The sequence below is a fragment of the Lithobates pipiens genome, unplaced genomic scaffold (genome assembly GCF_037356315.1).
Source record: "Lithobates pipiens isolate NorthernLeopardFrog02 unplaced genomic scaffold, aLitPip1_a1.2 Scaffold_25, whole genome shotgun sequence".
NCBI lineage: Eukaryota > Metazoa > Chordata > Amphibia > Anura > Ranidae > Lithobates > Lithobates pipiens.
The window spans coordinates 169,997,430-170,019,584 of record NW_027507787.1 but is presented as its reverse complement, the minus strand read 5'-3'; the positions used below and the strand labels follow the sequence as shown (position 1 = coordinate 170,019,584).

At 42.6% G+C, this 22,155-nt stretch overlaps 1 protein-coding gene across 1 annotated transcript in view; it reads right to left on the bottom strand.

Annotated features, from left to right (window-relative positions):
• The window catches only part of MFAP5 (microfibril associated protein 5), a 116,989-nt gene that overhangs the window by 4,850 nt on the left and 89,984 nt on the right, over positions 1 to 22,155 (bottom strand). The window contains exons 4-6 of the mRNA XM_077455156.1: positions 18,587 to 18,622; positions 11,864 to 11,896; positions 7,528 to 7,615 (exon numbers count right to left, since the gene is read on the bottom strand). Of these exons, the coding sequence (XP_077311282.1) occupies positions 7,528 to 7,615; positions 11,864 to 11,896; positions 18,587 to 18,622 (157 nt within the window). The remainder of the gene's footprint in view (positions 1 to 7,527; positions 7,616 to 11,863; positions 11,897 to 18,586; positions 18,623 to 22,155) is intronic.

The following is a 22,155-nucleotide window of genomic DNA, read 5'->3' as shown; positions in this document are numbered from 1 at the left end:
AGTTTTAAACAAATTTTTAAACACATTTTTTATGTTTTTTTCAGTTTTTTCCTGGTTTCTTGCCTAGGCAATTTATGTCATACATCCTTGGATTCTTCGGGAGGGGAGGATGGGTTTCTCAGCTAAGCACACCCTCTCCTGCTTGTATGCCTGAGCTAAGGGCAGATGGATTCCAGGAAGTAAATGCTACATGAATCATCTACCCTTACTCAAGATGGCCACAGCCAGAAATGCCAGGGCAGTGGCGGAACTACCGCCATAGCAACCCACGCGGTCGCTATGGGGCCCGCAGTCACTATAGGGCCCGCAGCCTAGTGGGGACCGCTGCCGAATGGGGCCCTCAGCCAGAACCCGCTGCCGAGTAGTCCGGGGCTCGGCATTGGCAAGCTTCTGTCCTGCCTAGAACACCGGCGTCAGCCCCGTCCCAGCGTCGTGACGTCACTCGGCCGGAGGCTCGATGGGCGGAGCTACTGAGCTATGCTATGCTGAGCTACTGCAGCCTGCATACAAGAGGAGCCAGGCAGCACCGCCGAGGAGGAACCAGTCAATGCCCTCACTTAATTGCAGAATTTGCAGACTACAGTTCCAGAGGTACCGTACAAACTAAATTAAGCTGATGCAGTGATGGGGCCAGACTGCATTCTGAACTGTCTGTGAGTTTGACTGATTTTTCTAATATACAGCATGGCGGGGGGGGGGGGGGAGGGGGTAAATGTCCTACACTGGTCACTAGGGATGAGCCGAACACCCCCCGGTTCGGTTCGCACCAGAACTTGCGAACGACCCCCGCGTTCGGTACGAACGTTAGAACCCCATTGAAGTCTATGGGACTCGAACGTTCGAATTGGAAAGTGCTCATTTTAACGGCTAATATGCAAGATAGTGTCCTAAAAAGGGTTTGGCGACCTGCCTCCTGCCTCAGGGGACATGGGTCACTGCAAAAAAAAGTTTTAAAAACTACCGTTTTGGCGGGAGCACTGATTTTAATGACGATTAAAGTGAAAAAAAAAAAGTGAAATATTCCTTTAAATATGGTGCCTGGGGGGTGTCTATAGTATGCCTGTGAAGTGCCACGTGTTTCCCGTGTTTAGAACAGTCCCTGCACAAAATGACATTAAACGGAAATAACACCATTTAAAACTGCTTGCGGTTTTAATGTTATATCTGGTTCCTGCAATATGGTTGAAAATCATTGAGAAACATGGCATGGGTAGCCCTCCCTGCCCATTACCAGCCTATTTGGGTCTTGTACGCATATTAAGGGGAACCCCGTACCCATATTAAAAAAAGGAAATGCGTGTGGCCCCCAGGCCCTATATACTCAGAACAGCAGTATACAGGCGGTGCAAACAAGACAGGGACTGTGTAGGTTTGTTGTGTTAAGTTGAATCTGTTTGTCATTTTCAACCGGTACATTTTTAAAGTGTAGCTCCAGTCAAAAAAACTATCTTTAAGCTTTTTGGAAAACATAGGGAAGGGTTATCACCCCTGTATAATTTGTTTTGTCGTCCATCTTTTTTCATCTCACTTGCTGCTGTCTCCTTGCGTTTGCAAGTAGGAGATGTTTGTAAGTTGGATGTTTGAAAGTAGGGGCCTGCCCTATATTATAGCGGTATGTACTGGGTACAGAGCACGCAGACAGCACGCACTATCTCCTAACACTACTGACTGCAAGCTCTATTATTAACCACTTGTTAGCCCAATGTTTGCATAAAGTGAAAGATGAAGTTATGCTGAGTAAATAGATATCAAACATGTCACTCTTCAAAATTGCACATGCCCGTGGAATGGCGCCAAATGTCGCTACTTAAAAAATCCCCATAGGCGACGCTTTAAATATTTTTTTACTGGTTACATGTTTTGAGTTGCAGAGGAGGTCTAGGACTAGAATTATTGCTCTCGCTCTAACATTCTCGGCGATACCTCACATGTGTGGCACATGCGAGCACATGGGGACATGGGCGCTTTAATTTTTATTTTATTTTTTTATTGTTCATTTTACTTTATTTATTTTAGTTTGACATTTTTTTTCCCAAAAATATATTTTTGATCACTTTTATTCCTATTACAAGAAATGTAAACATCCCTTGTAATAGGAATATGGGGTGACAGGTCCTCTTTACAGTGAAATCTGGGGGGTCAATATGACCCCACATCTCACCTCTAGGCTGGGAAGCCTGAAATAAAAAATAAAAAAAAGATTCTGGCTTTGATCGTACTGGCGAGTTGGTAGAAGCACCGGAGGGCGGTGAGGGGTGGGGGGCGTCTATGGCTGGGTATTTCAGGGTATCACCGAGTATGGCTGGGTATCTCTGAGTATGGCTGGGTATGGCAATTTATGGCAGGGTATTACAGAGTATTGGCGGGGTATTGGCGGGGTACTACAGAGTAATAGCAGGGTACTGCACTGCAGAGTAATGGCAGGGTACTGCACTGCAGAGTAATGGCGGGGTACTGCACTGCAGAGTAATGGCGGGGTACTGCACTGCAGAGTAATGGCGGGGTACTGCAGAGTAATGGCGGGGTACTGCACTGCAGAGTAATGGCAGGGTACTGCACTGCAGAGTAATGGCGGGGTACTGCACTGCAGAGTAATGGCGGGGTACTACAGAGTAATGGCAGGGTACTGCACTGCAGAGTAATGGCAGGGTACTGCACTGCAGAGTAATGGCGGGGTACTGCACTGCAGAGTAATGGCGGGGTACTGCAGAGTAATGGCGGGGTACTGCAGAGTAATGGCAGGGTACTGCAGAGTATGCACTGGTATTGCAGAGTATTGGCAGGGAATTGAGGGGTTAAATTCGGTGAGCAGCGATGTGGGCACTGCAGATGCAGCCCACATCGCTGCTGACACCGATCTCTTTCCCCTCCGCTGTACCGATCGGTACAGAAAGGGGAGGTAGGAACAGGCGTCATAACATGACGCCGGTTTGTTTCCAAGTGATCACTCCGTCATTTGACGGAGCAATCACGTGGTAAACGGCCGCTATGAGCGGCCGTTTACCGTGATGCGCCGGGTCCTATGGACCCGGCGGTCACGGATGCTCTCGAGTGCGCACACCTCGGGGCACGCGAGAGCAGAATTCTGGGAGGCCGTTAATTAACGGCCTCTCTGAGTTAAACAACCCCCCTGAAGCCGTTAATCAGCAATGGGCAGTTGTTAAGTGGTTAAAGCTAGATCACTAGCTATATAGGTGAGGTGAATATAGTGGTGTATACTGCAGTCAGGGCACAGACAACAACCACTACACAGCAGCAAGATAGGAAATCAGCCAAAAACGATTGGTGTGTAACTGTGTTGAAGGTACACAGAACACCCACTGCTTCAGATGCAAAGTAACACACTACAGGAGGCCGCCTTAAAGGCGGCCTTATATAGTGTGGGGCGTGCACTACACAGCCTGAGCTATGATTGGCCACAGGCAGGATGCCTGTGGCCAATCATGGCTCTCCTCGCTGCCGGCGCTGCGATTGGCCAAGCATGCGGGGTCACAGTGCATGCTTGGCCAATCATCGGGCAGCAATGCACTGCGCCAACGCAGTGCATTGTGGTCCGCGCGCGCGTCACTCGAATTTTGACGCGAACGGCCAAAACGTTCGGAATTCGCCGAACGGCCGAACGGCCAATGTTCGAGTCGAACGTACGTTCGACTCGAACACGAAGCTCATCCCTACTGGTCACAGTAATTTTTGTATTAATGTCCTGCACTGGTCACTGTCACTGATGAATGAATTTACTGGTCACGGTCACTGATGAATGAATTTCCTGGTCACGGTCATTGAAGAATGAATTTCCTGGTCACGGTCACTGATGAATGAATTTCCTGGTCACGGTCATTGATGAATGAATTTCCTGGTCATGGTCACTGATGAATGAATTTACTGGTCACGGTCACTGATGAATGAATTTACTGGTCACGGTCACTGATGAATGAATTTCCTGGTCACGGTCACTGATGAATGAATTTCCTGGTCACGGTCAATGATGAAAGAATTTCCTGGTCACGGTCAATGATGAATGAATTTCCTGGTCACGGTCATTGATGAATGAATTTCCTGGTCACGGTCACTGATGAATGAATTTCCTGGTCACGGTCACTGATGAATGAATTTCCTGGTCACGGTCAATGATGAATGAATTTCCTGGTCACGGTCATTGATGAATGAATTTCCTGGTCACGGTAACTGATGAATGAATTTCCTGGTCACGGTCATTGATGAATGAATTTCCTGGTCATGGTCACTGATGAATGAATTTACTGGTCACGGTCACTGATGAATGAATTTACTGGTCACGGTCACTGATGAATGAATTTCCTGGTCACGGTCACTGATGAATGAATTTCCTGGTCACGGTCATTGATGAATGAATTTCCTGGTCACGGTCACTGATGAATGAATTTCCTGGTCATGGTCATTGATGAATGAATTTCCTGGTCATGGTCATTGATGAATGAATTTCCTGGTCACGGTCACTGATGAATGAATTTCCTGGTCACGGTCATTGATGAATGAATTTCCTGGTCATGGTCACTGATGAATGAATTTACTGGTCATGGTCACTGATGAATGAATTTCCTGGTCACGGTCACTGATGAATGAATTTCCTGGTCACGGTCACTGATGAATGAATTTCCTGGTCACGGTCAATGATGAATGAATTTCCTGGTCACGGTCATTGATGAATGAATTTCCTGGTCACGGTAACTGATGAATGAATTTCCTGGTCACGGTCATTGATGAATGAATTTCCTGGTCATGGTCACTGATGAATGAATTTACTGGTCACGGTCACTGATGAATGAATTTCCTGGTCACGGTCACTGATGAATGAATTTCCTGGTCACGGTCACTGATGAATGAATTTCCTGGTCACGGTCATTGATGAATGAATTTCCTGGTCACGGTCACTGATGAATGAATTTCCTGGTCATGGTCATTGATGAATGAATTTCCTGGTCATGGTCATTGATGAATGAATTTCCTGGTCACGGTCACTGATGAATGAATTTCCTGGTCATGGTCATTGATGAATGAATTTCCTGGTCACGGTCACTGATGAATGAATTTCCTGGTCACGATCATTGATGAATGAATTTCCTGGTCATGGTCACTGATGAATGAATTTACTGGTCACGGTCACTGATGAATGAATTTACTGGTTACGGTCACTGATGAATGAATTTCCTGGTCACGGTCACTGAGGAATGAATTTCCTGGTCACGGTCACTGATGAATGAATTTCCTGGTCATGGTCACTGATGAATGAATTTACTGGTCATGGTCACTGATGAATGAATTTCCTGGTCACGGTCACTGATGGATGAATTTACTGGTCACGGTCACTGATGAATGAATTTACTGGTCATGGTCACTGATGAATGAATTTACTGGTCATGGTCACTGATGAATGAATTTACTGGTCATGGTCACTGATGAATGAATTTACTGGTCATGGTCACTGATGTATGAATTTACTGGTCAGTCACTAATGAATGAATTTACTGGTCAGTCACTAATGAATGAATTTACTGGTCACGGTCACTGATAAATGAATTTACTGGTCAGTCACTGATGAATGAATTTACTGGTCATGGTCAAATGATTTTACTGGTCACGGTCACTGATAAATTAATTTACTGGTCACTGATGAATTAATTTACTGGTCACGGTCATTGATGAATGAATTTACTGGCCACTGTCACTGATAAATGAATTTACTGGTCACGGTCATTGATGAATGAATTTACTGGTCACTGTCACTGATGAATGAATTTACTGGTCACTGTCACTGATAAATGAATTTACTGGTCACTGATGAATGGATTTACTGGTCACGGTCATTGATGAATGAATTTCCTGGTCATGGTCAAATGATTTTACTGGTCACTGATGAATGAATTTACTGGTCAGTCACTGATGAATGAATTTACTGGTCAGTCACTGATGAATGAATTTACTGGTCACGGTCACTGATAAATGAATTTACTGGTCAGTCACTGATGAATGAATTTACTGGTCACGGTCAAATGATTTTACTGGTCACGGTCACTGATAAATTAATTTACTGGTCACTGATGAATGAATTTACTGGTCACTGTCATTGATGAATGAATTTACTGGTCACTGTCACTGATAAATGAATTTACTGGTCACTGATGAATGAATTTACTGGTCAGTCACTAATGAATGAATTTACTGGTCATGGTCACTGATAAATGAATTTACTGGTCACTGATGAATGAATTTACTGGTCACGGTCGAATGATTTTACTGGTCACGGTCGAATGATTTTACTGGTCATGGTCACTGATAAATGAATTTACTGGTCACTGATGAATGAATTTACTGGTCACGGCCATTGATGAATGAATTTACTGGTCACTGTCATTGATGAATGAATTTACTGGTCACTGTCACTGATAAATTAATTTACTGGTCACTGTCACTGATAAATTAATTTACTGGTCACTGATGAATGAATTTACTGGTCACGGTCGAATGATTTTACTGGTCGCGGTCACTGATAAATGAATTTACTGGTCACTGATGAATGAATTTACTGGTCACGGTCATTGATGAATGAATTTACTGGTCACTGTCATTGATGAATGAATTTACTGGTCACGGTCATTGATGAATGAATTTACTGGTCACGGTCATTGATGAATGAATTTACTGGTCACTGTCATTGATGAATGAATTTACTGGTCACGGTCATTGATGAATGAATTTACTGGTCACGGTCATTGATGAATGAATTTACTGGTCACTGTCATTGATGAATGAATTTACTGGTCACGGTCATTGATGAATGAATTTACTGGTCACGGTCATTGATGAATGAATTTACTGGTCACTGTCATTGATGAATGAATTTACTGGTCACGGTCATTGATGAATGAATTCACTGGTCACTGTCATTGATGAATGAATTTACTGGTCACGGTCATTGATGAATGAATTTACTGGTCACGGTCATTGATGAATGAATTTACTGGTCACAGTCAAATGATTTTACTGGTCATGGTCACTGATAAATGATCTTACTGGTCATGGTCAAATTCATTTACTGGCCTGGGTACTGTGCCACATGAGTATGGTAATCTGTTTTTTAATGGAATTAGTTAATTTTTTTTGTGGGGGGGGGCTGTTTGCAGGGGGGCCCCATACAACATTTTGCTATGGGGCCCTGTGATTTCTAGTTACGCTCCTGTGCCAGGGGGTGGTTTTTCAAGGTGATTTCTCAGCAAAATAAAGCATAGAGACATGGATGGATGGGGGAGTCTGTTTTGAATATTAAAAATGAATTAAACAGCATTTTTGCTTTGTGGTGCTCAGATGCTGTGAAGGTCCACTTTAAGCAAGCATCAGATCTCTTACTATATGGGGGGGAAGGGAATAAACCATCAAAAGGGAAATTTTTATCAGCTGGCCAGCATTCAATTTTAAGCCTGGGGTCTTTACAAATCTAGAAGCAATTGCTTGTTCTCCTAGCAGAACTGGATTTAAAGGGTTTGGTCGTACCTGGTGACACACAAGTAGCTGATGCATTGCTTGACCGGCTTCTGTACAGAGTACACCCGAGTGCAGGGATACTCCACCTCCTTACAGTCTGCCAGAAAAAAAAAGAGAGGATGAAGATCGGGGGGTGGAACCTGACGAATAGTACAGACCCCCCTCAGCTTGTGAGTCCCATTCAAACATGGCAGCAAAAAAAGAAATAAATAAAAATAGTACTTGAAAATGTTTTCAAACAATTGCGAAACCCTCCAATTAATATATTGGCTGCCATTGCTATTCTCCCAGTGAAAAAGATAACATTTCTGTAATATTCTTTTCTCAAGGGACACCACTTTGATTAGAACCAGAGGATTATAGTACCATCTGCATGGGGGGACACTAGGCAAAAAGTGACCAAGGGGATGGCTCCATCTGGTGGCCCAACCCCACAACTGCAGACAGAGTCAGCAGCAAGCATTGTAGAGGAGTGAACTTTCTTGATATGGGAGCCTCTAGCGTGGCCCCCATTATCACCAAAGGGTCACATGTTAAAATTAAGTAAATATTAATTGTCAGAGACAGCGGACACCTAACAGGATATAGTCAAAGACAATGAACGTTATTTACGAAAGGAAAATCCACTTTGCACTGCAAGTGCAGTCACTCTAAATCTAAGGGGAAGATCTGAAATGAGGGGAAGCTCTGCTGATTTTATCATCCAATCATGTGCAAGCTAAAATGCTGTTGTTTATTTTCCTTGCATGTCCCCCTTGGATCTACAGCGACCTTGCTTCCTAGTACACTTGCAGTGCAAAGTGGATTTTCCTTTAGTAAATAACCCCCAAAGTGTATAATACAATATGGTCAGAGACTGTGGACATGATACTATAGCTGGTCAGAAAGTGCAGACATGATACAAGAAATGGTCAGAGAGTGCAGATATGATACAATAGCTTGTCAGAGAGTAAAGACGTGATACAAAAGATGGTCAGAGACTGCAGATATGATACAATAGCTGGTCAGAGAGTGCAGACATGATACAAGAGATGGTCAGAGACTGCAGATATGATACAATAGCTGGTCAGACAGTGCAGACATGATACCCAAGATAGTCAGAGAAAGCAGACATGATACAATAGCTGGTCAGAGAGTGCAGACATGCTATGTGAGTTGTTGGAGACTTGAGACATACTTCAGGAGACAGTTATAATGCCTGAGGCCAATAGGCTCCAATGATTGGCTGCACAGTGCCGATGTCATCAGCAGTAAGGATGGGCGAATGGTTCGTCCTGAGCATAAGTTCAGGGCGAGCATAAGTTTAGGCCGGGTCATTTGACCGTTTGTTTGGCCCCCTAAACTGACCACAATGCATTGTGGCACTAATCAGGGCACTGAGCACTGTCAGAGTCATGATTGGAGACTGTCATCACGACTTTATCCAATCATGGCTCATTCCCGCCCCACAGTATAAAATATTCTTTGAATGACAGCCATTTTCAGTGTGATTTCTACATGGAGACATATAGAACAGGGCTCTGTTCAGAGCTATTAGTTAGTTAGTGTGCTATACTGTGCTAGTATATTAGTTTAGTGTCAGTCTAGGGATAGTGTGAGTGTAGTGAGGAGGACCATCATTCAGCTTTGCACAGTGTGCAGCTAGAGTAGGGACAGCTCAGATAGCGTCAGTGTAGTGATAGTTGAACAACATTACTTCTGTGTGCGTTACTGCCAGGGATACGATAATGGTTTTGCATAAATAAATAAAGGCTGGACAGGTGTGAAGCAGCCCCCTCTTTGAGATGATCTGAAAATCAGGCATAACCTGTCGTGTCACGCTGCCAGGAGATATGTGATGCAGCAGATTTCAGATAGACAATCACTGAGCATCTGCAGAAAGTGGAGCCACAATTAAGGGAGCCGGGGCGGGGCCACCTGCGGCTTGTGAGCTGATGCTTGAGGTCTGGATGACTTATATCAGCAAAAGCATCGAGAAAACAAAGGTTAGCTTCAGAAACGAATCACATTCTGTGTTCTTATTTCCCTCTTGGGACAATACTCAATGAATTTACATAAATGCCAAGAAATGGCTGCAAACTTCAAGGGACCTTTCACATCTGTACGATGCATTGCAGGACACATTGCATGGCACCTTATTGGTCACCTTGCATGACCCCTCACATCACACCTCACATGTCACCTTGCATGACGCCTTACATGTCACTTTGCATGACACCTTGCATGCCACCTTACATGTCACTTTGTATGACACATTACATGTCACTTTGCATGACACCTTATATGTCACTTTGCATGACACCTTGCATGTCATCTTGCATGACACCTTGCATGACACCTTACATGTCACTTTGCATGACACCTTATATGTCACCTTACATGACACCTTGCATGTCACCTTGCATGACGCCTTACATGTCACTTTGCATGACACCTTGCATGTCACTTTGCATGACACCTTATATGTCACCTTACATGTCACCTTGCATGACACCTTGCATGTCACCTTGCATGACACCTTGTATGACACCTTATATGTCACCTTACATGACACCTTGCATGTCATCTTGCATGACACCTTACATGTCACTTTGAATGACACCTTACATGACACCTTACATGTCACTTTGCATGACACTTTATATGTCACCTTACATGTCACTTTGCATGTCACCTTACATGTCACTTTGCATGTCACCTTGCATGACACCTTACATTTCACCTTGCATGACAACTTACATGTCACTTTGCATGACACCTTATATGTCACATTACATGTCACTTTGCATGTCACCTTACATGTCACTTTGCATGACTCCTTGTATGTCACTTTGCATGACACCTTGCGTGTTACCTTGCATGACGTGTTACATCTCACTTTGCATTACACCTTACATGTCACTTTGCATGACACCTTGCATGTCACCTTACATGTCACTTTGCATGACATCTTACATGTCACCATGCATGTCACCTTACATGTCACCTTGCATCTCACTTTGCATGACACCTTACATGTCACTTTGCATGACACCTTACATGTCACCTTGCATGACACCTTACATATCACTTTGCATTATACCTTATATGTCACTTTGCATGACCCCTTACATGACACCTTTCATGACACCTTAAATGTGACTTTGCATGACACCTTATATGTGACTTTGCATGACACCTTGCATGACACCTTGCATGACACCCTGCATGACACCTTACATGTAACCTTGCATTACACCATACATGACATTGCACGACACCTTCTATGGTGAGGTTTCCCGCACCTCCCAAATCATTAAATCAAACCTTTCTTATACAGCAGCTTATCAATTCCTAGATGTGATGGCTTCATTAATTTTCCTTTTTAGGCTTTCTTTCATCTGGTGATCCAGCCAGTAAATTTGTTAATAAGCTTTCCAGCAGAATGTATCAGTTTACAGGGATGAGACAAACCATTTACCACTGACAGGGGTGCTTATGATCAGCTTCTTTTTTTTTAAATTATGTAAAATCTTTATCCCAAAAGGAAAGAAAACCTGTTTGCTGCAACTGATTATAAAGTATTAGCTGAAGTTTGGTTTTAATTTTTTAGTGCATCTAAATCTGCTAGCTAGCCCATCTAACACTGCATTCCCCCCAGACTGACAGTGCTGCTGTCCAAAGGTGCCCCTTGTGCTTTTTCATGCAGAGTGGGGGCGCTCTAACACAGGAGGAGTGTTACTGTCCAGATCACCAGGGGAAAACAGAGGGAAAAAAAAAGAAAGAAAACAAAGGCAGCTACCACATGTTCCTCACAACACAGCAGAAATCTGCAACAAAGTTTGTGAAAAATCACAGCAATGTACATATATTACCCAGAGGGAAATGTTTTTTTCTCAACAAAAGTGGAGTTACTCTTTAATGCAACACAGTTTAACGTTTCAGCGTTGCCATCCTTTTGTAAATGTAATCTGCAATAGAATGCTTTTTAGAGGAATTTGACCAGCGATAAGGTTAGGTCTACTCCCCTTTTAACCTAAAAAAGCGAACCCACTGCGTCACATCTACATGGTTGCAGTGCAGCTCATTTACTTGAATAGGCCGTGATCAGCCTGCCAAATGTGACCTATCATTTGATTTTCGCAGCCACAAGCAAAGCATCCCCAAAGCATGTGTACATCCTCAAGCAGCCGCATTCCCCGGTTCAGGCAGGCTGGAAGGGTGAACAAGCCCTGGAGAGGGTTTCTGAATGGCTACCATGTACTGTTCTTTAAACATCAATTCTGTAGTTTGCGCTAATTTATGTGATATGCATCACGCTGCAGATGTTCTTTCTACAATCAATATATTTGTTATTTTTGCTTACCAGTCGTTGGTGTAACTTTAACCGCAGAGTCATCTGGAAGACAGACAGGTTATATTACACTTCCTAAACAACTCCAACCAAGATTTTAACCAACCAACCCACCAAGATTATGACCAGAAAACTCCCCTAGATTATGACCAACCAACCCACCAAGATTATAACCAACCAACCAAAACACCAAAATTATTACCAACCAACTAAAATTTTGACCAACTAACCCACCAAGATTATGACCAACTAAACCACCAAGATTATTACTGACCAAGCAACCAATTTATATTAAGACTAACCAACCCACCAAGATTATGACCAACCAACTCACCAAGATTATTGCTAACCAACCAACCAAGATTATGACCAACCAAAACAACAAGATTATTACTGACCAACCAATCGAGATTATGACCGGCCGACCAACCAACCAAGATTATGGCCAACCATACAAACAAGTGCCCACTAGCCCCACCTATAACTGTTCTTTGCAGTAAGGAGTGCTGGAAGGGGAACATATGTCAAATAAAAAGATTTCCAAGCTCAAACTTACCAACCAGCCAGTTAACAACCAAATTGACCTGTCTAACAATATGCTTTAAGAACAGCGGTTTAGTCTGCACACATTTGCAAATACATGCATAAGCTATGGGCCCCATCAAGGCCCCCTGATTTCTGTAATCCCTGATTCTAACTTCTGAGTCTCCACAATGGGAGCACATGCATTTTTGGTTGGTAAGTTTGAGCTTGGGAATCTCTTTGTATTTGTTTGACATACGTCTCCCTTCCAGTGCTCCTTGCTGCAAAGACCAGTTATAGGTGGGGCAGTGGCCACTTGTTTGTATTTTTGATTATATTGGTCAGGCAATGCTTTCCTGCCATAGTGCTATGTGCTGGGTGTTTAGTGTTCCCCTGTACCGTTAAGGAGGGATGGGCTCCTTCCAGGCTCACCTGACCTTTGACTAACCATTAAAATGCATGTGCTCCCATTGTGCCGATTCAGAAGTTAGAGTAAGGGACTAGAAAAAACAGAGTGCCTTGAAGGGGTCTGTAGTTTATGCATGTATTTGCAAATGTGTGCAGACTAAACCCCTGTTCTTGACGCATATTGTTAGGCAGGTCAATTTGGTTGGTCGCTGGCTGGTTGATAAATTTGAGCTTGGAAATCTTTGTATTTGTTTTACATTATGATCAACCAACCCACCCACCAAGATTATGACCAACCAACTAAAATTTTGACCAACTAACCCACCAAGATTATTCCTGACCAACCCACCATGATTATGACCAACCAACCCACCACCAAGATTATGGTCGACCGACCAACCAGCCAACCAAGATTATGACCATGCATGAACAAATTGACTTAAAATTGGTACAATGAGGACACCCCGTGGCCGTGTGCGAATCTTAGCACATAGGGGTAGGATGGCTGAAAAATGTGCCCCTTGCAGGAACTGCCTTCCTTCCTTCCCTCTGCATAAAAAGCCATTTATTCACTTTCTCCTCATGTACAAGTGCATCTCAAAAAATTAGAATATCATCAAAAAGTTAATTTATTTCAGTAATTCAATTCAAAAAGTGAAACTTACCATATTTATTGGCAAATAAAAACACACATTTTTTTTCTCTTAAAATCAGGGGAAAATCATGGGTGCGTGTTATACGCTGATCAACGCCGATCCCCCGCTGATTGTGAGCGGCTCCTCTCGGCTCCACTCGCAGTCCCGCCCAGTCCCATCATTGGACTGTGTTATGTCCATCATAGGACAGGACTGGGCAGGACTGTGAGAGGAGCCAAGAGTAGTCGAGAGGGGCCGAGCCTAGCCGAGTACACTCGACTTTGTGTATGTTGGCGGCGCTTACCTCCTCTCCTCTTGCAATCAGCGGAAATCGGCGCCAAATTTAAATAACAAGGCTGCAATGACACCTGGCTGCAATGACACATAGCTGCAATGATACAAGGCTGCAAAGACACTGGGCAAGGCTGCAGATGGACACTGATGAGGCTACATTGATGGGCATTTAAATGTAAGTTTTTTCCTTAAAGCGGAGGTCCACCCTAAAGTGGACCTTACGCTCATTGGAACCCTCCCCCCCTCCGGCGCCACAATTGGCACCTTTCAGGGGGGAGGGGGGTGCAGGTACCTGTACAGTACAGGTATCTGCACCCACTTCCGGCGTAGATTCTGCAGACGGTACGCCCCTTTCTGCAGAATCTACGCCCCTTTCTGAAAGTCCCCCGCTGCTTGCTGGGAAACACACGGATCCCAGAGACAGCGGGGACCATCCTTATTGCGCAGCGCGACTCGCGCATGCGCAGTAGGGAACCGGGAAATTAAGCCGAAAGGCTCCACTTCCTGATTCCCATACCCAAGATGGCAGCGGCAGCACCCGAGAGACGATCGAGAGATCGGCTTCGGGTGCCGTCATCGCGGGCGCGCTGGGCGGGTAAGTGTCACTATTTTTAAAGTCAGCAGCTGCAGTATTTGTAGCTGCTGGCTTTAAAAAAAAAAAAAAAAAAGACTCCCGGCGGACTCCCGGCGGACTCCCGCTTTAAACGTCCCTCCTAAAAGCTTTTTCCTTAAAATTTCCTCCTAAACTTGGGGTGCTTGTATACGCCGATAAATACGGTATATAGATCCATTGCACTTCGAGTGATATATTTCAAGCATTTCTTTCTTTTAATTTTGATGATTATAGCATACAGCTAGTGAAAACCCAAAATTCAGCATCTCAGAAAAGTAAAATGATGTGAAAACGTTCAATATTGTAGGCTCATGGTGTCACACTAATCAGATAATTAACTCAAAACATCTGTAAGGCTGGGTTCACACTAGAGATTGCAGCAGCACACAGCAATAGTCCGGTGCGTCTCCATTCACAGTTTCAGATCCGGATTTCAGTCCAAATTGGGACCTGAAGCGGACCAAAAGACGCACAGGCTCCTGTGCAATTCATAGAGAGCCCATCACAATCTCCTGCTATGAAAATTGGATGTGGAGAAACCCACATCCAATTCGTAATAGTGTAAACCCAGCCTAAAGGTTTCCTGAGCCTTTAAATGGTCTCTCAGTCTCGTTCAGTAGGTTACACAATCACGAGGAAGACTGCTGACTTGACAGTTGTCCAGAAGACAGTCATTGACACCAACATCCATAAGGACGGTAAGTAACAAAAGGTCATTGCTAAAGAAGCTTGCTGTTCACAGAGTGCTGTATCCAAGCATATTAAAGGAAAGTTAAGTGGAAGGGAAAGGTGTGGTAGAATAAGGTGCACAAGGAAGAGGGATAACGGCAGCCTTAAGAGGAAGGCCAATGGCAAAGGCCATTTGAGAATTTGCAGGAGACTCACAAGGAGTGGACTACGGCTGGTGTCAGTGCTTCAAGAGCCACCACACACAGACATATGCAGGACATTGGCTACAACTTTCGTATTCCTTGTGTCAAGCCACTACTAAACCAGAGACAATATCAGAAGCGTCTTATCTGGGCTAAGGAGAAAAGGACTGGACTGTTGTTCAGTGGTCCAAAGTCATCTTTTCGGATGAAAGTAAATTTTGCATTTCATTTGGAAATCAAGATCCCAGAGTCTGGAGGAAGAGTGGAGAGGCACAGAATCAAAGTTGCAGTAGGTCCAGTGTGAAGTTTCCATAGTCAGTGATGATTTGGGGACCAATGTCAGATGCTGGGGTTGGTTCACTGTGTTTTATCAAGTCTAAAGTCAGCGCTGCCCTTTAGCAGGAAATTCTAGAGAACTTCATGCTTCCCTCTGCTGACCATCTTTATGGAGAGGCTGATTTCATTTTCCAGCAGGACTTGGCACCTGCCCACACTGCCAAAAGTACCAATACTTGGTTTAATGATCATAGTATCACTGTGTGTGATTGGCCAGCAAACTCACCCTACCTAAACCCCATAGAGAATCTGGGGGGTATTGTCAAGAGGAAGATGAGACACCAGACAATGCAGAAACCTGGGCTTCCATAATACCTCAGCAGTGCCACAGGCTGATCTCCTCCATGCGACGCCGCATTGATGCAGTAATTCATGCAAAAGGAGCCCCATACTTGAGTGCATACTATACTGTACATAGACATTTTTTTCTGTATTAAAAATCCTTTTTTGTATTGATCTTATGTAATATTTTCTGAGATACTGAATTTGGGGTTTTCACTAGCTGTAAGCCAAAATCCTCAAAACTAAAAGAAATAAATGCTTGAAATATATCACTCTGTAATGAATCTATATGAGTTTTGTTTTTTTAATTGACTCACTGAAATGAATTAACTTTTGATGATATTCAATTTTTTGAGATGCACCTGTAATACAAGGTGGTGCTGATTTTTACACCTACAGACAAAGGTCCAATACAAAGATAAGAGCGCCAATGTTTTCAGTCCAGTGATTCCACAAACACTGATGGGTGCAGCTCCACAGGGGCCCAACTCGCCCAACTGTGTAGATAACAAACAGAAGATATTAGCGCATAATGAAGCTGCCAGATTCTAAAGCCCCGTACACACGAGCGGACTTTTCAACATCCAAAGTCCGACGGACTGAGTCCGTCAGACTATTCGATCGTGTGTGGGCTGCAACGGACTTTTGACTCGCCAAAGTCCGAAGGACTTTAGAATATAGAACATGCTTCAAATTTTTCCAAAGGAACTCCGCCGGACCCGGTCCCTTCGAAAAATTTGCTCGTGTGTATGCTACTCCGACGGACTAAAACCGACGCTAGGGCAGCTATTGGCTACTGGCTATGAACTTCCTTATTCGAATCCAGTCGTACGTCATCACGTTCGAATCCGTCGGAGTTTAGTGTGATTGTGTGTGGCCAAGTCCGCTCAGCCGAAAAGTCAGTCAGAACTCCGTCGGAACTCCGGCAGAACTCCGACGGAACTCCTTCGGAAGTCTGTCGGACATAAGTCCTCTCGTGTGTACGGGGCTATAGACTTCAGAAACAGGCTTCATCTTTTCCTTTACCCAGACCACACCCTCTGTAGTGGGTAAAACACATTAGCACAGTGGTTCTCAACCTTGGTCCTCAAGTACCCCCAAAAGGTCATGTTTTGGGAATTTATCTTAGATAAAATAGCTGTCCAAAATACCAAACCATTGACTCCGATTTAAAGCACCTGTGCAAGATAAAGGAAAACCCACAACTATGGCCTGTTGGGGGGCACCTGAGGACTGAGGTTGAGAACCACTGCATTAGAGAGTGTGTGGTCAGGGCGGTAGAAAAGCTGAAGCCTGTTTCGAAGTCTTAATCCTTGTACACACTGTGGGAAAGTTTTTTTTTTCTCTTTAAAACACACTGTATATAGCTGGTTGCTGAGATATCAGCGGTAAAAAAATAAAAAAATAAAAGAAAAAAAAATTTGGGTCCCTCCAAATGCATACCAGGCCCTTCGGGTGGTATGGATTTCACCCTCCAATCCATACCAGACCTGAAGGGCTGGTATGGACACGCAGTTTTGTTTTTTTCCTGATTTTTTTGCTATTTTTTTATTTTTTTACATATAGCTGTCAGCAAGGGCAATAAAGTGGGGAGTTGGGACTTTAGGTGAGGCACTTCATGTGATGTGCAAGGAACCCCGCTGACAGCTGATGACTCATGGGTTGTTAAGGACGCGGCAGCCAGCTTCCCGAAGCTCCATAGCAACCAGCTATACACAGTGTGTTAAAGTGAAAAGAAAATTGTAAAAAATGCAAAAAAGAATCAAAAACGAAACACTGACAATTTCGGTGCGACTCCATTGAAGTCTATTACATGCAAAACACAATCTGCTGTTGGAACAAAAATCCTTGGCCCTTTCCAAAAAGACACAGGCTGAAAAACACACATGTGCCATAGGAAAATAATGTTAAATGGACTGTAGTGCATTTCTGCAAACTGCACAAAAAAATGCATAGGAGTGAACGTAGGCTTAAAGTGATTGTAAAACCTCATTTAATTTCATTTACAAATAACTTGTCATACTTACCTGCTCTGTGCAGTGGTTTTGCACAGAGCAGCCCAGATCGTTTTCTTGTGTCCCTTTCCAGTGCTCCTGGCCCCTTTCTCCTGCCGAGTGCTACCACAGCATGCAGCTTGTTATGGGGGCACCCAAGCCGAGCCACTGCTCTGTGTGTCCATTCAGACAAGGAGCCGTGGTTCGGCCCCGCCCCCCTCTCTCTCCTAAATGGCTCACTGACTTTGATTGCCAACGGCACCCGGATGCTGTCTCAGCCAATGAAGAGGGAGAGTCCCGGGAAGCCAAGTCTCTCTTGCAAAATCGCTGGATGGAGACGGGCTCAGGTAAGTATTAGGAGGGCTAAGGGGGGCCGCTGTGCATCTTAAATGCATTAAGATAAAAAAACCTTCTGAATTTACAACTACTTTAACTTCTGAAAAAAATAAATTCTAGCGTGCGCCTTCCTTTTTTATTCATCAAAATCGCCTAAAGCACTATAGTGATGAACGAATAAATCGACCAATTGTTCCTCTTATGGAAATTTTTGTCTACTTTTATTATAGTGTGTACTAGCCTTTAGAATGGGGCATCTTCGGTGTGCGCTCCTATCTTCTGCATGTTGTACAGCCAAGGGTGACTATCAGCACAGCAGACTGTAGTGCTATAGAGCCCCGAAGTACAGGGGGGCCACAGCTGTCTGGCTACATCGGGAAATGTACAGGATCCATGGCATCCCGCAAATACATTTGGAAACAGATATATAAAGGTCTGCTTACCTGCATCAGGGGCTGGAGTAGCTGTAGCGCCGTCGTCTACAACAAAAAATAGAACTGTTATATTTGTTACAGAGTCATTTCCCAACGCCTAATGCAGAAAAATATTAATTATTCCAGAAGGTAGTGAAAAAAATGACTTATTATTTTCTGTAATGTCTTCATACACTTTTCATCTTCATGCACACAGCCATGAAGGGGCCGTACAGCACACAAAACCTTCATAGAGACATCCCCAGAGCCCTGCATTGGAAGAGGCGGCTGTATGCGGTCCTGCACCAGGGGTTGCACAAAGCACCCGCATGCGCACATGATGCAGATAGTGAGCATACATCTTCATGCATGCAGGTGCTTTACACAAACCCCCAGGCGCATGACCTCAATGCATCTCAATGGGTGGCTGTACACCGCGGGCCCCAGGTAGACATGTGCAGAACGAAAAAATTTGTTTTGATTCGTTATTTACATAAATTAGTTTGGTTAAATTTGTTTAATTCGTTATCGAAATTAGAGTTTGATTTGATTCTAAATCCAATTTATTCTATTCGAAGTTCAAATTTTGGAAGATGGTTACATTCTTTCTATTGCATTCTATTCTATTGTTTTTCCTATTATACTATATTCTTTTCTATTCTAATCTTTTACTTTGTATTCTAATATTTTCTATTCTATTATGCCCCATACACACGGTCGGACATTCCGACCACAAAATCCTTTGGGTTTTGGCTGAAACTTGTCTAGCATACACACGGTCGCACAAAGTTGTCAGAAAATCCGATTGTTCGGAATGAGGTGACGTTATACACGTACGACGGGACTATGTAGAGGCCAGTAGCCAATAGCTTTCATCTCCAAATTTTTTCTGAGCATGCGTGGAACTTTGTGCGTCGGAATTCTCTACACACAATCTGTGTGTTATTCCATTTTCAATTCTATTATTTTCAATTCTATTCATGTTCTATTCTCATCTTCTCCATTCTATTTGAAATTCAAATTTTGAAAGATGGTTATATTCTATTGTTTTTTTTCTATTTCTTCTATTCGAATTCAAAATTATTTTATTCAAAATTGGCATTCAGGAAGATAGTTACATTCTGTCTATTTTATTCTTTTCTATTCTATTATTTTCTATTAAATGCTAATCTATTCTTTTCTATTCTATATCAAATGTATTCTATTCAAAAATTCAAATTTCAGATGAAGGTTATATTCTTGCTAGTTTATTTTATTTATTCTATTTTTTTTTCAATTCTTTTCTTTTCTATTCTATTCCTTTTTTTTTCTATTTGAATTCAAATGCATTCTATTTGAAATTTGAATTTTAGAAGATAGTTATATTCTTTCTATTTTATTCTATTCTTTTATTTTCTATTCCATTTCATTCTGTTTTAATCTAGTATTTTCTATTCTATTCTTTTTTTCTATCACTTCGATTTCTATTCTATTTTATCCATTCTTTTATTTTCTATTCTGTTTTGTTTTACTCTATTATATTCTATTCTTTTTTTTTTTTATTTATTTATTTTTTTAAATGATATTCTTTTCTATTCTATGCCTTTTTTTTTTCTATTTTATTCTCTTCCAAAATTTGAATTTGTTTCGAAAAGTATTTAAATTTGATTCTGCACACAGTACAGCTGTGTGAATTAAGAAGCCTAAGCCCTTGTACACATGGTCGGAGATTCCGTTGGAATGTGTCCTATCGGACCGTTTTGACGCATATTCCGACTGTGTGTGGTCTGCATCGGACTGTTTCCGTCAGAATATCCGTCGGACCAAATTTTCCAACTTGCTGGAAATATTTTCCGACAAACTGCTCCAAAGGGACATACTCCGATCATGTGTAGAGAATTCCGATCGGACAAAGTGCCACGCATGCTCAGATCAAATTCCTACATCAAAGCTATTGGCTACTAGCCTGAACGTAGTCCCATCGTAACGAAATTATGTCATCACATTCTGAACGATCAGATTTGTCCGACCGTGTGTATGCAACAGTTTCGGACAAGATCCGTTGGACAAAATCTGACGGATTTGGTTGTCGGAATCTCCGACCGTGTGTACGGGGGCTTAGACTTTTAAAAACAAGCTCTTATAGACGCCATATCTCTCCATAAAGAGTACTGGTCACATGCCTATTGTGTGACAAGGGATGTTTACATTCCTTGTGACAGCAAAAAAAATTTAAGCGACAGTGTAAAAATAAAAATGAATAAATAAATAAATAATTTTAAAAAAAATGTTTTAAAGTGCCCCCATCCCCCAATGTTTGCACGCAATGGTGAATGCATGCATGTTCTGCATGCATGCAAACAGTAACCATCCCATGTGAGATATTACCGCAAACGTTAGATCAAGGGCAGTAATTCTAGCACCAGACTCCCTCTGTAAATCTCAAGTGGTAACCTGTAAAGGCTTTTAAAGAGTCACTGATGGATAGAAAATTAACGTTTGTCACCGTTGCATGAGCAATTTTAATGCATGACATGTTTGGTATCTATTTTCTTGGCGTAAAATCAGCTTTTAAATTTTACAAAATTAGGTTAGGTGTTGTTTTTTTTTTTGCATTAAAATTCATTTAAAAAAATTGCATTTGAAAAAACATTAAATGCACAAAATGCACAAATACAGTGTGACATAAAAAAAATTGCAGAACCAACCAAGTAATTATATAGGGTCTCTGATATTCTGTGGATCTGGTACTACAATTCAGTAGCTGTGTACTGCCATCTAGTGGACATTTAGCATTTTTTTTTATTATTATTCAGTAAACTGAACTAAAAGGTGCACCATACAGCACATTTACACCTACAGTATGTAAGTGTGTAGAACCCGTGTGGTGGTGCACATGTGTAGATATGATAGGGACATAATAGTTTACCTTTAAAATGAACTAAAAACACATTGAGCTACAGCAACATGGAAAAGAATGGGAGTTCTAGATGAATTGTGTGAATAGTTCTGTAAGGATTATAAATGACAATAATTTAAATATAAAATAAGTGATATTTATTTTAAAGCGATATTAAACCTACCTCCAAAAACAAATATTAAAAAAATAAGAAAAAATATAGTTGCATATCTTTGTACCCCGTTGCCCCCTATCCCTTATTTTGTGCAGACATTCCAACTTCACCAGCCTCTGAAATTACAGTGTGATGTTTCTGCCTGGAGGGTGCCTTGGCCTCCAGTCTGTCCTTGGTGTCTTCCTGGATGCGCATGTTCCCATTGCCTTATATGTTATCTGGATGCACAGTAGGGGGGCCACTAGCGCTGTCCTGCTGGCAATTGCGAGGATTGGGGGGGCTTTTCTGTGTAGCTGGTATGTGTGTGGGTGCATTACGAGGCTGCTAGTGCTGCCCCACTGAATTAGCAACCAGAATCAGCCACACCTTTGAATTTTTTCTTAGTGTACCTATTTATGTATTATATACAGTATATATACACTCACTGATCACTTTATTATTAGGTAAACTTTGCTAGTGTCAGGTTAGACCCCCTTTTGCCTTCAGAACTGCCTTCATTCTTCATGGCATAGATTCAACAAGATGTTGGAAACATTCCTCAGAGAT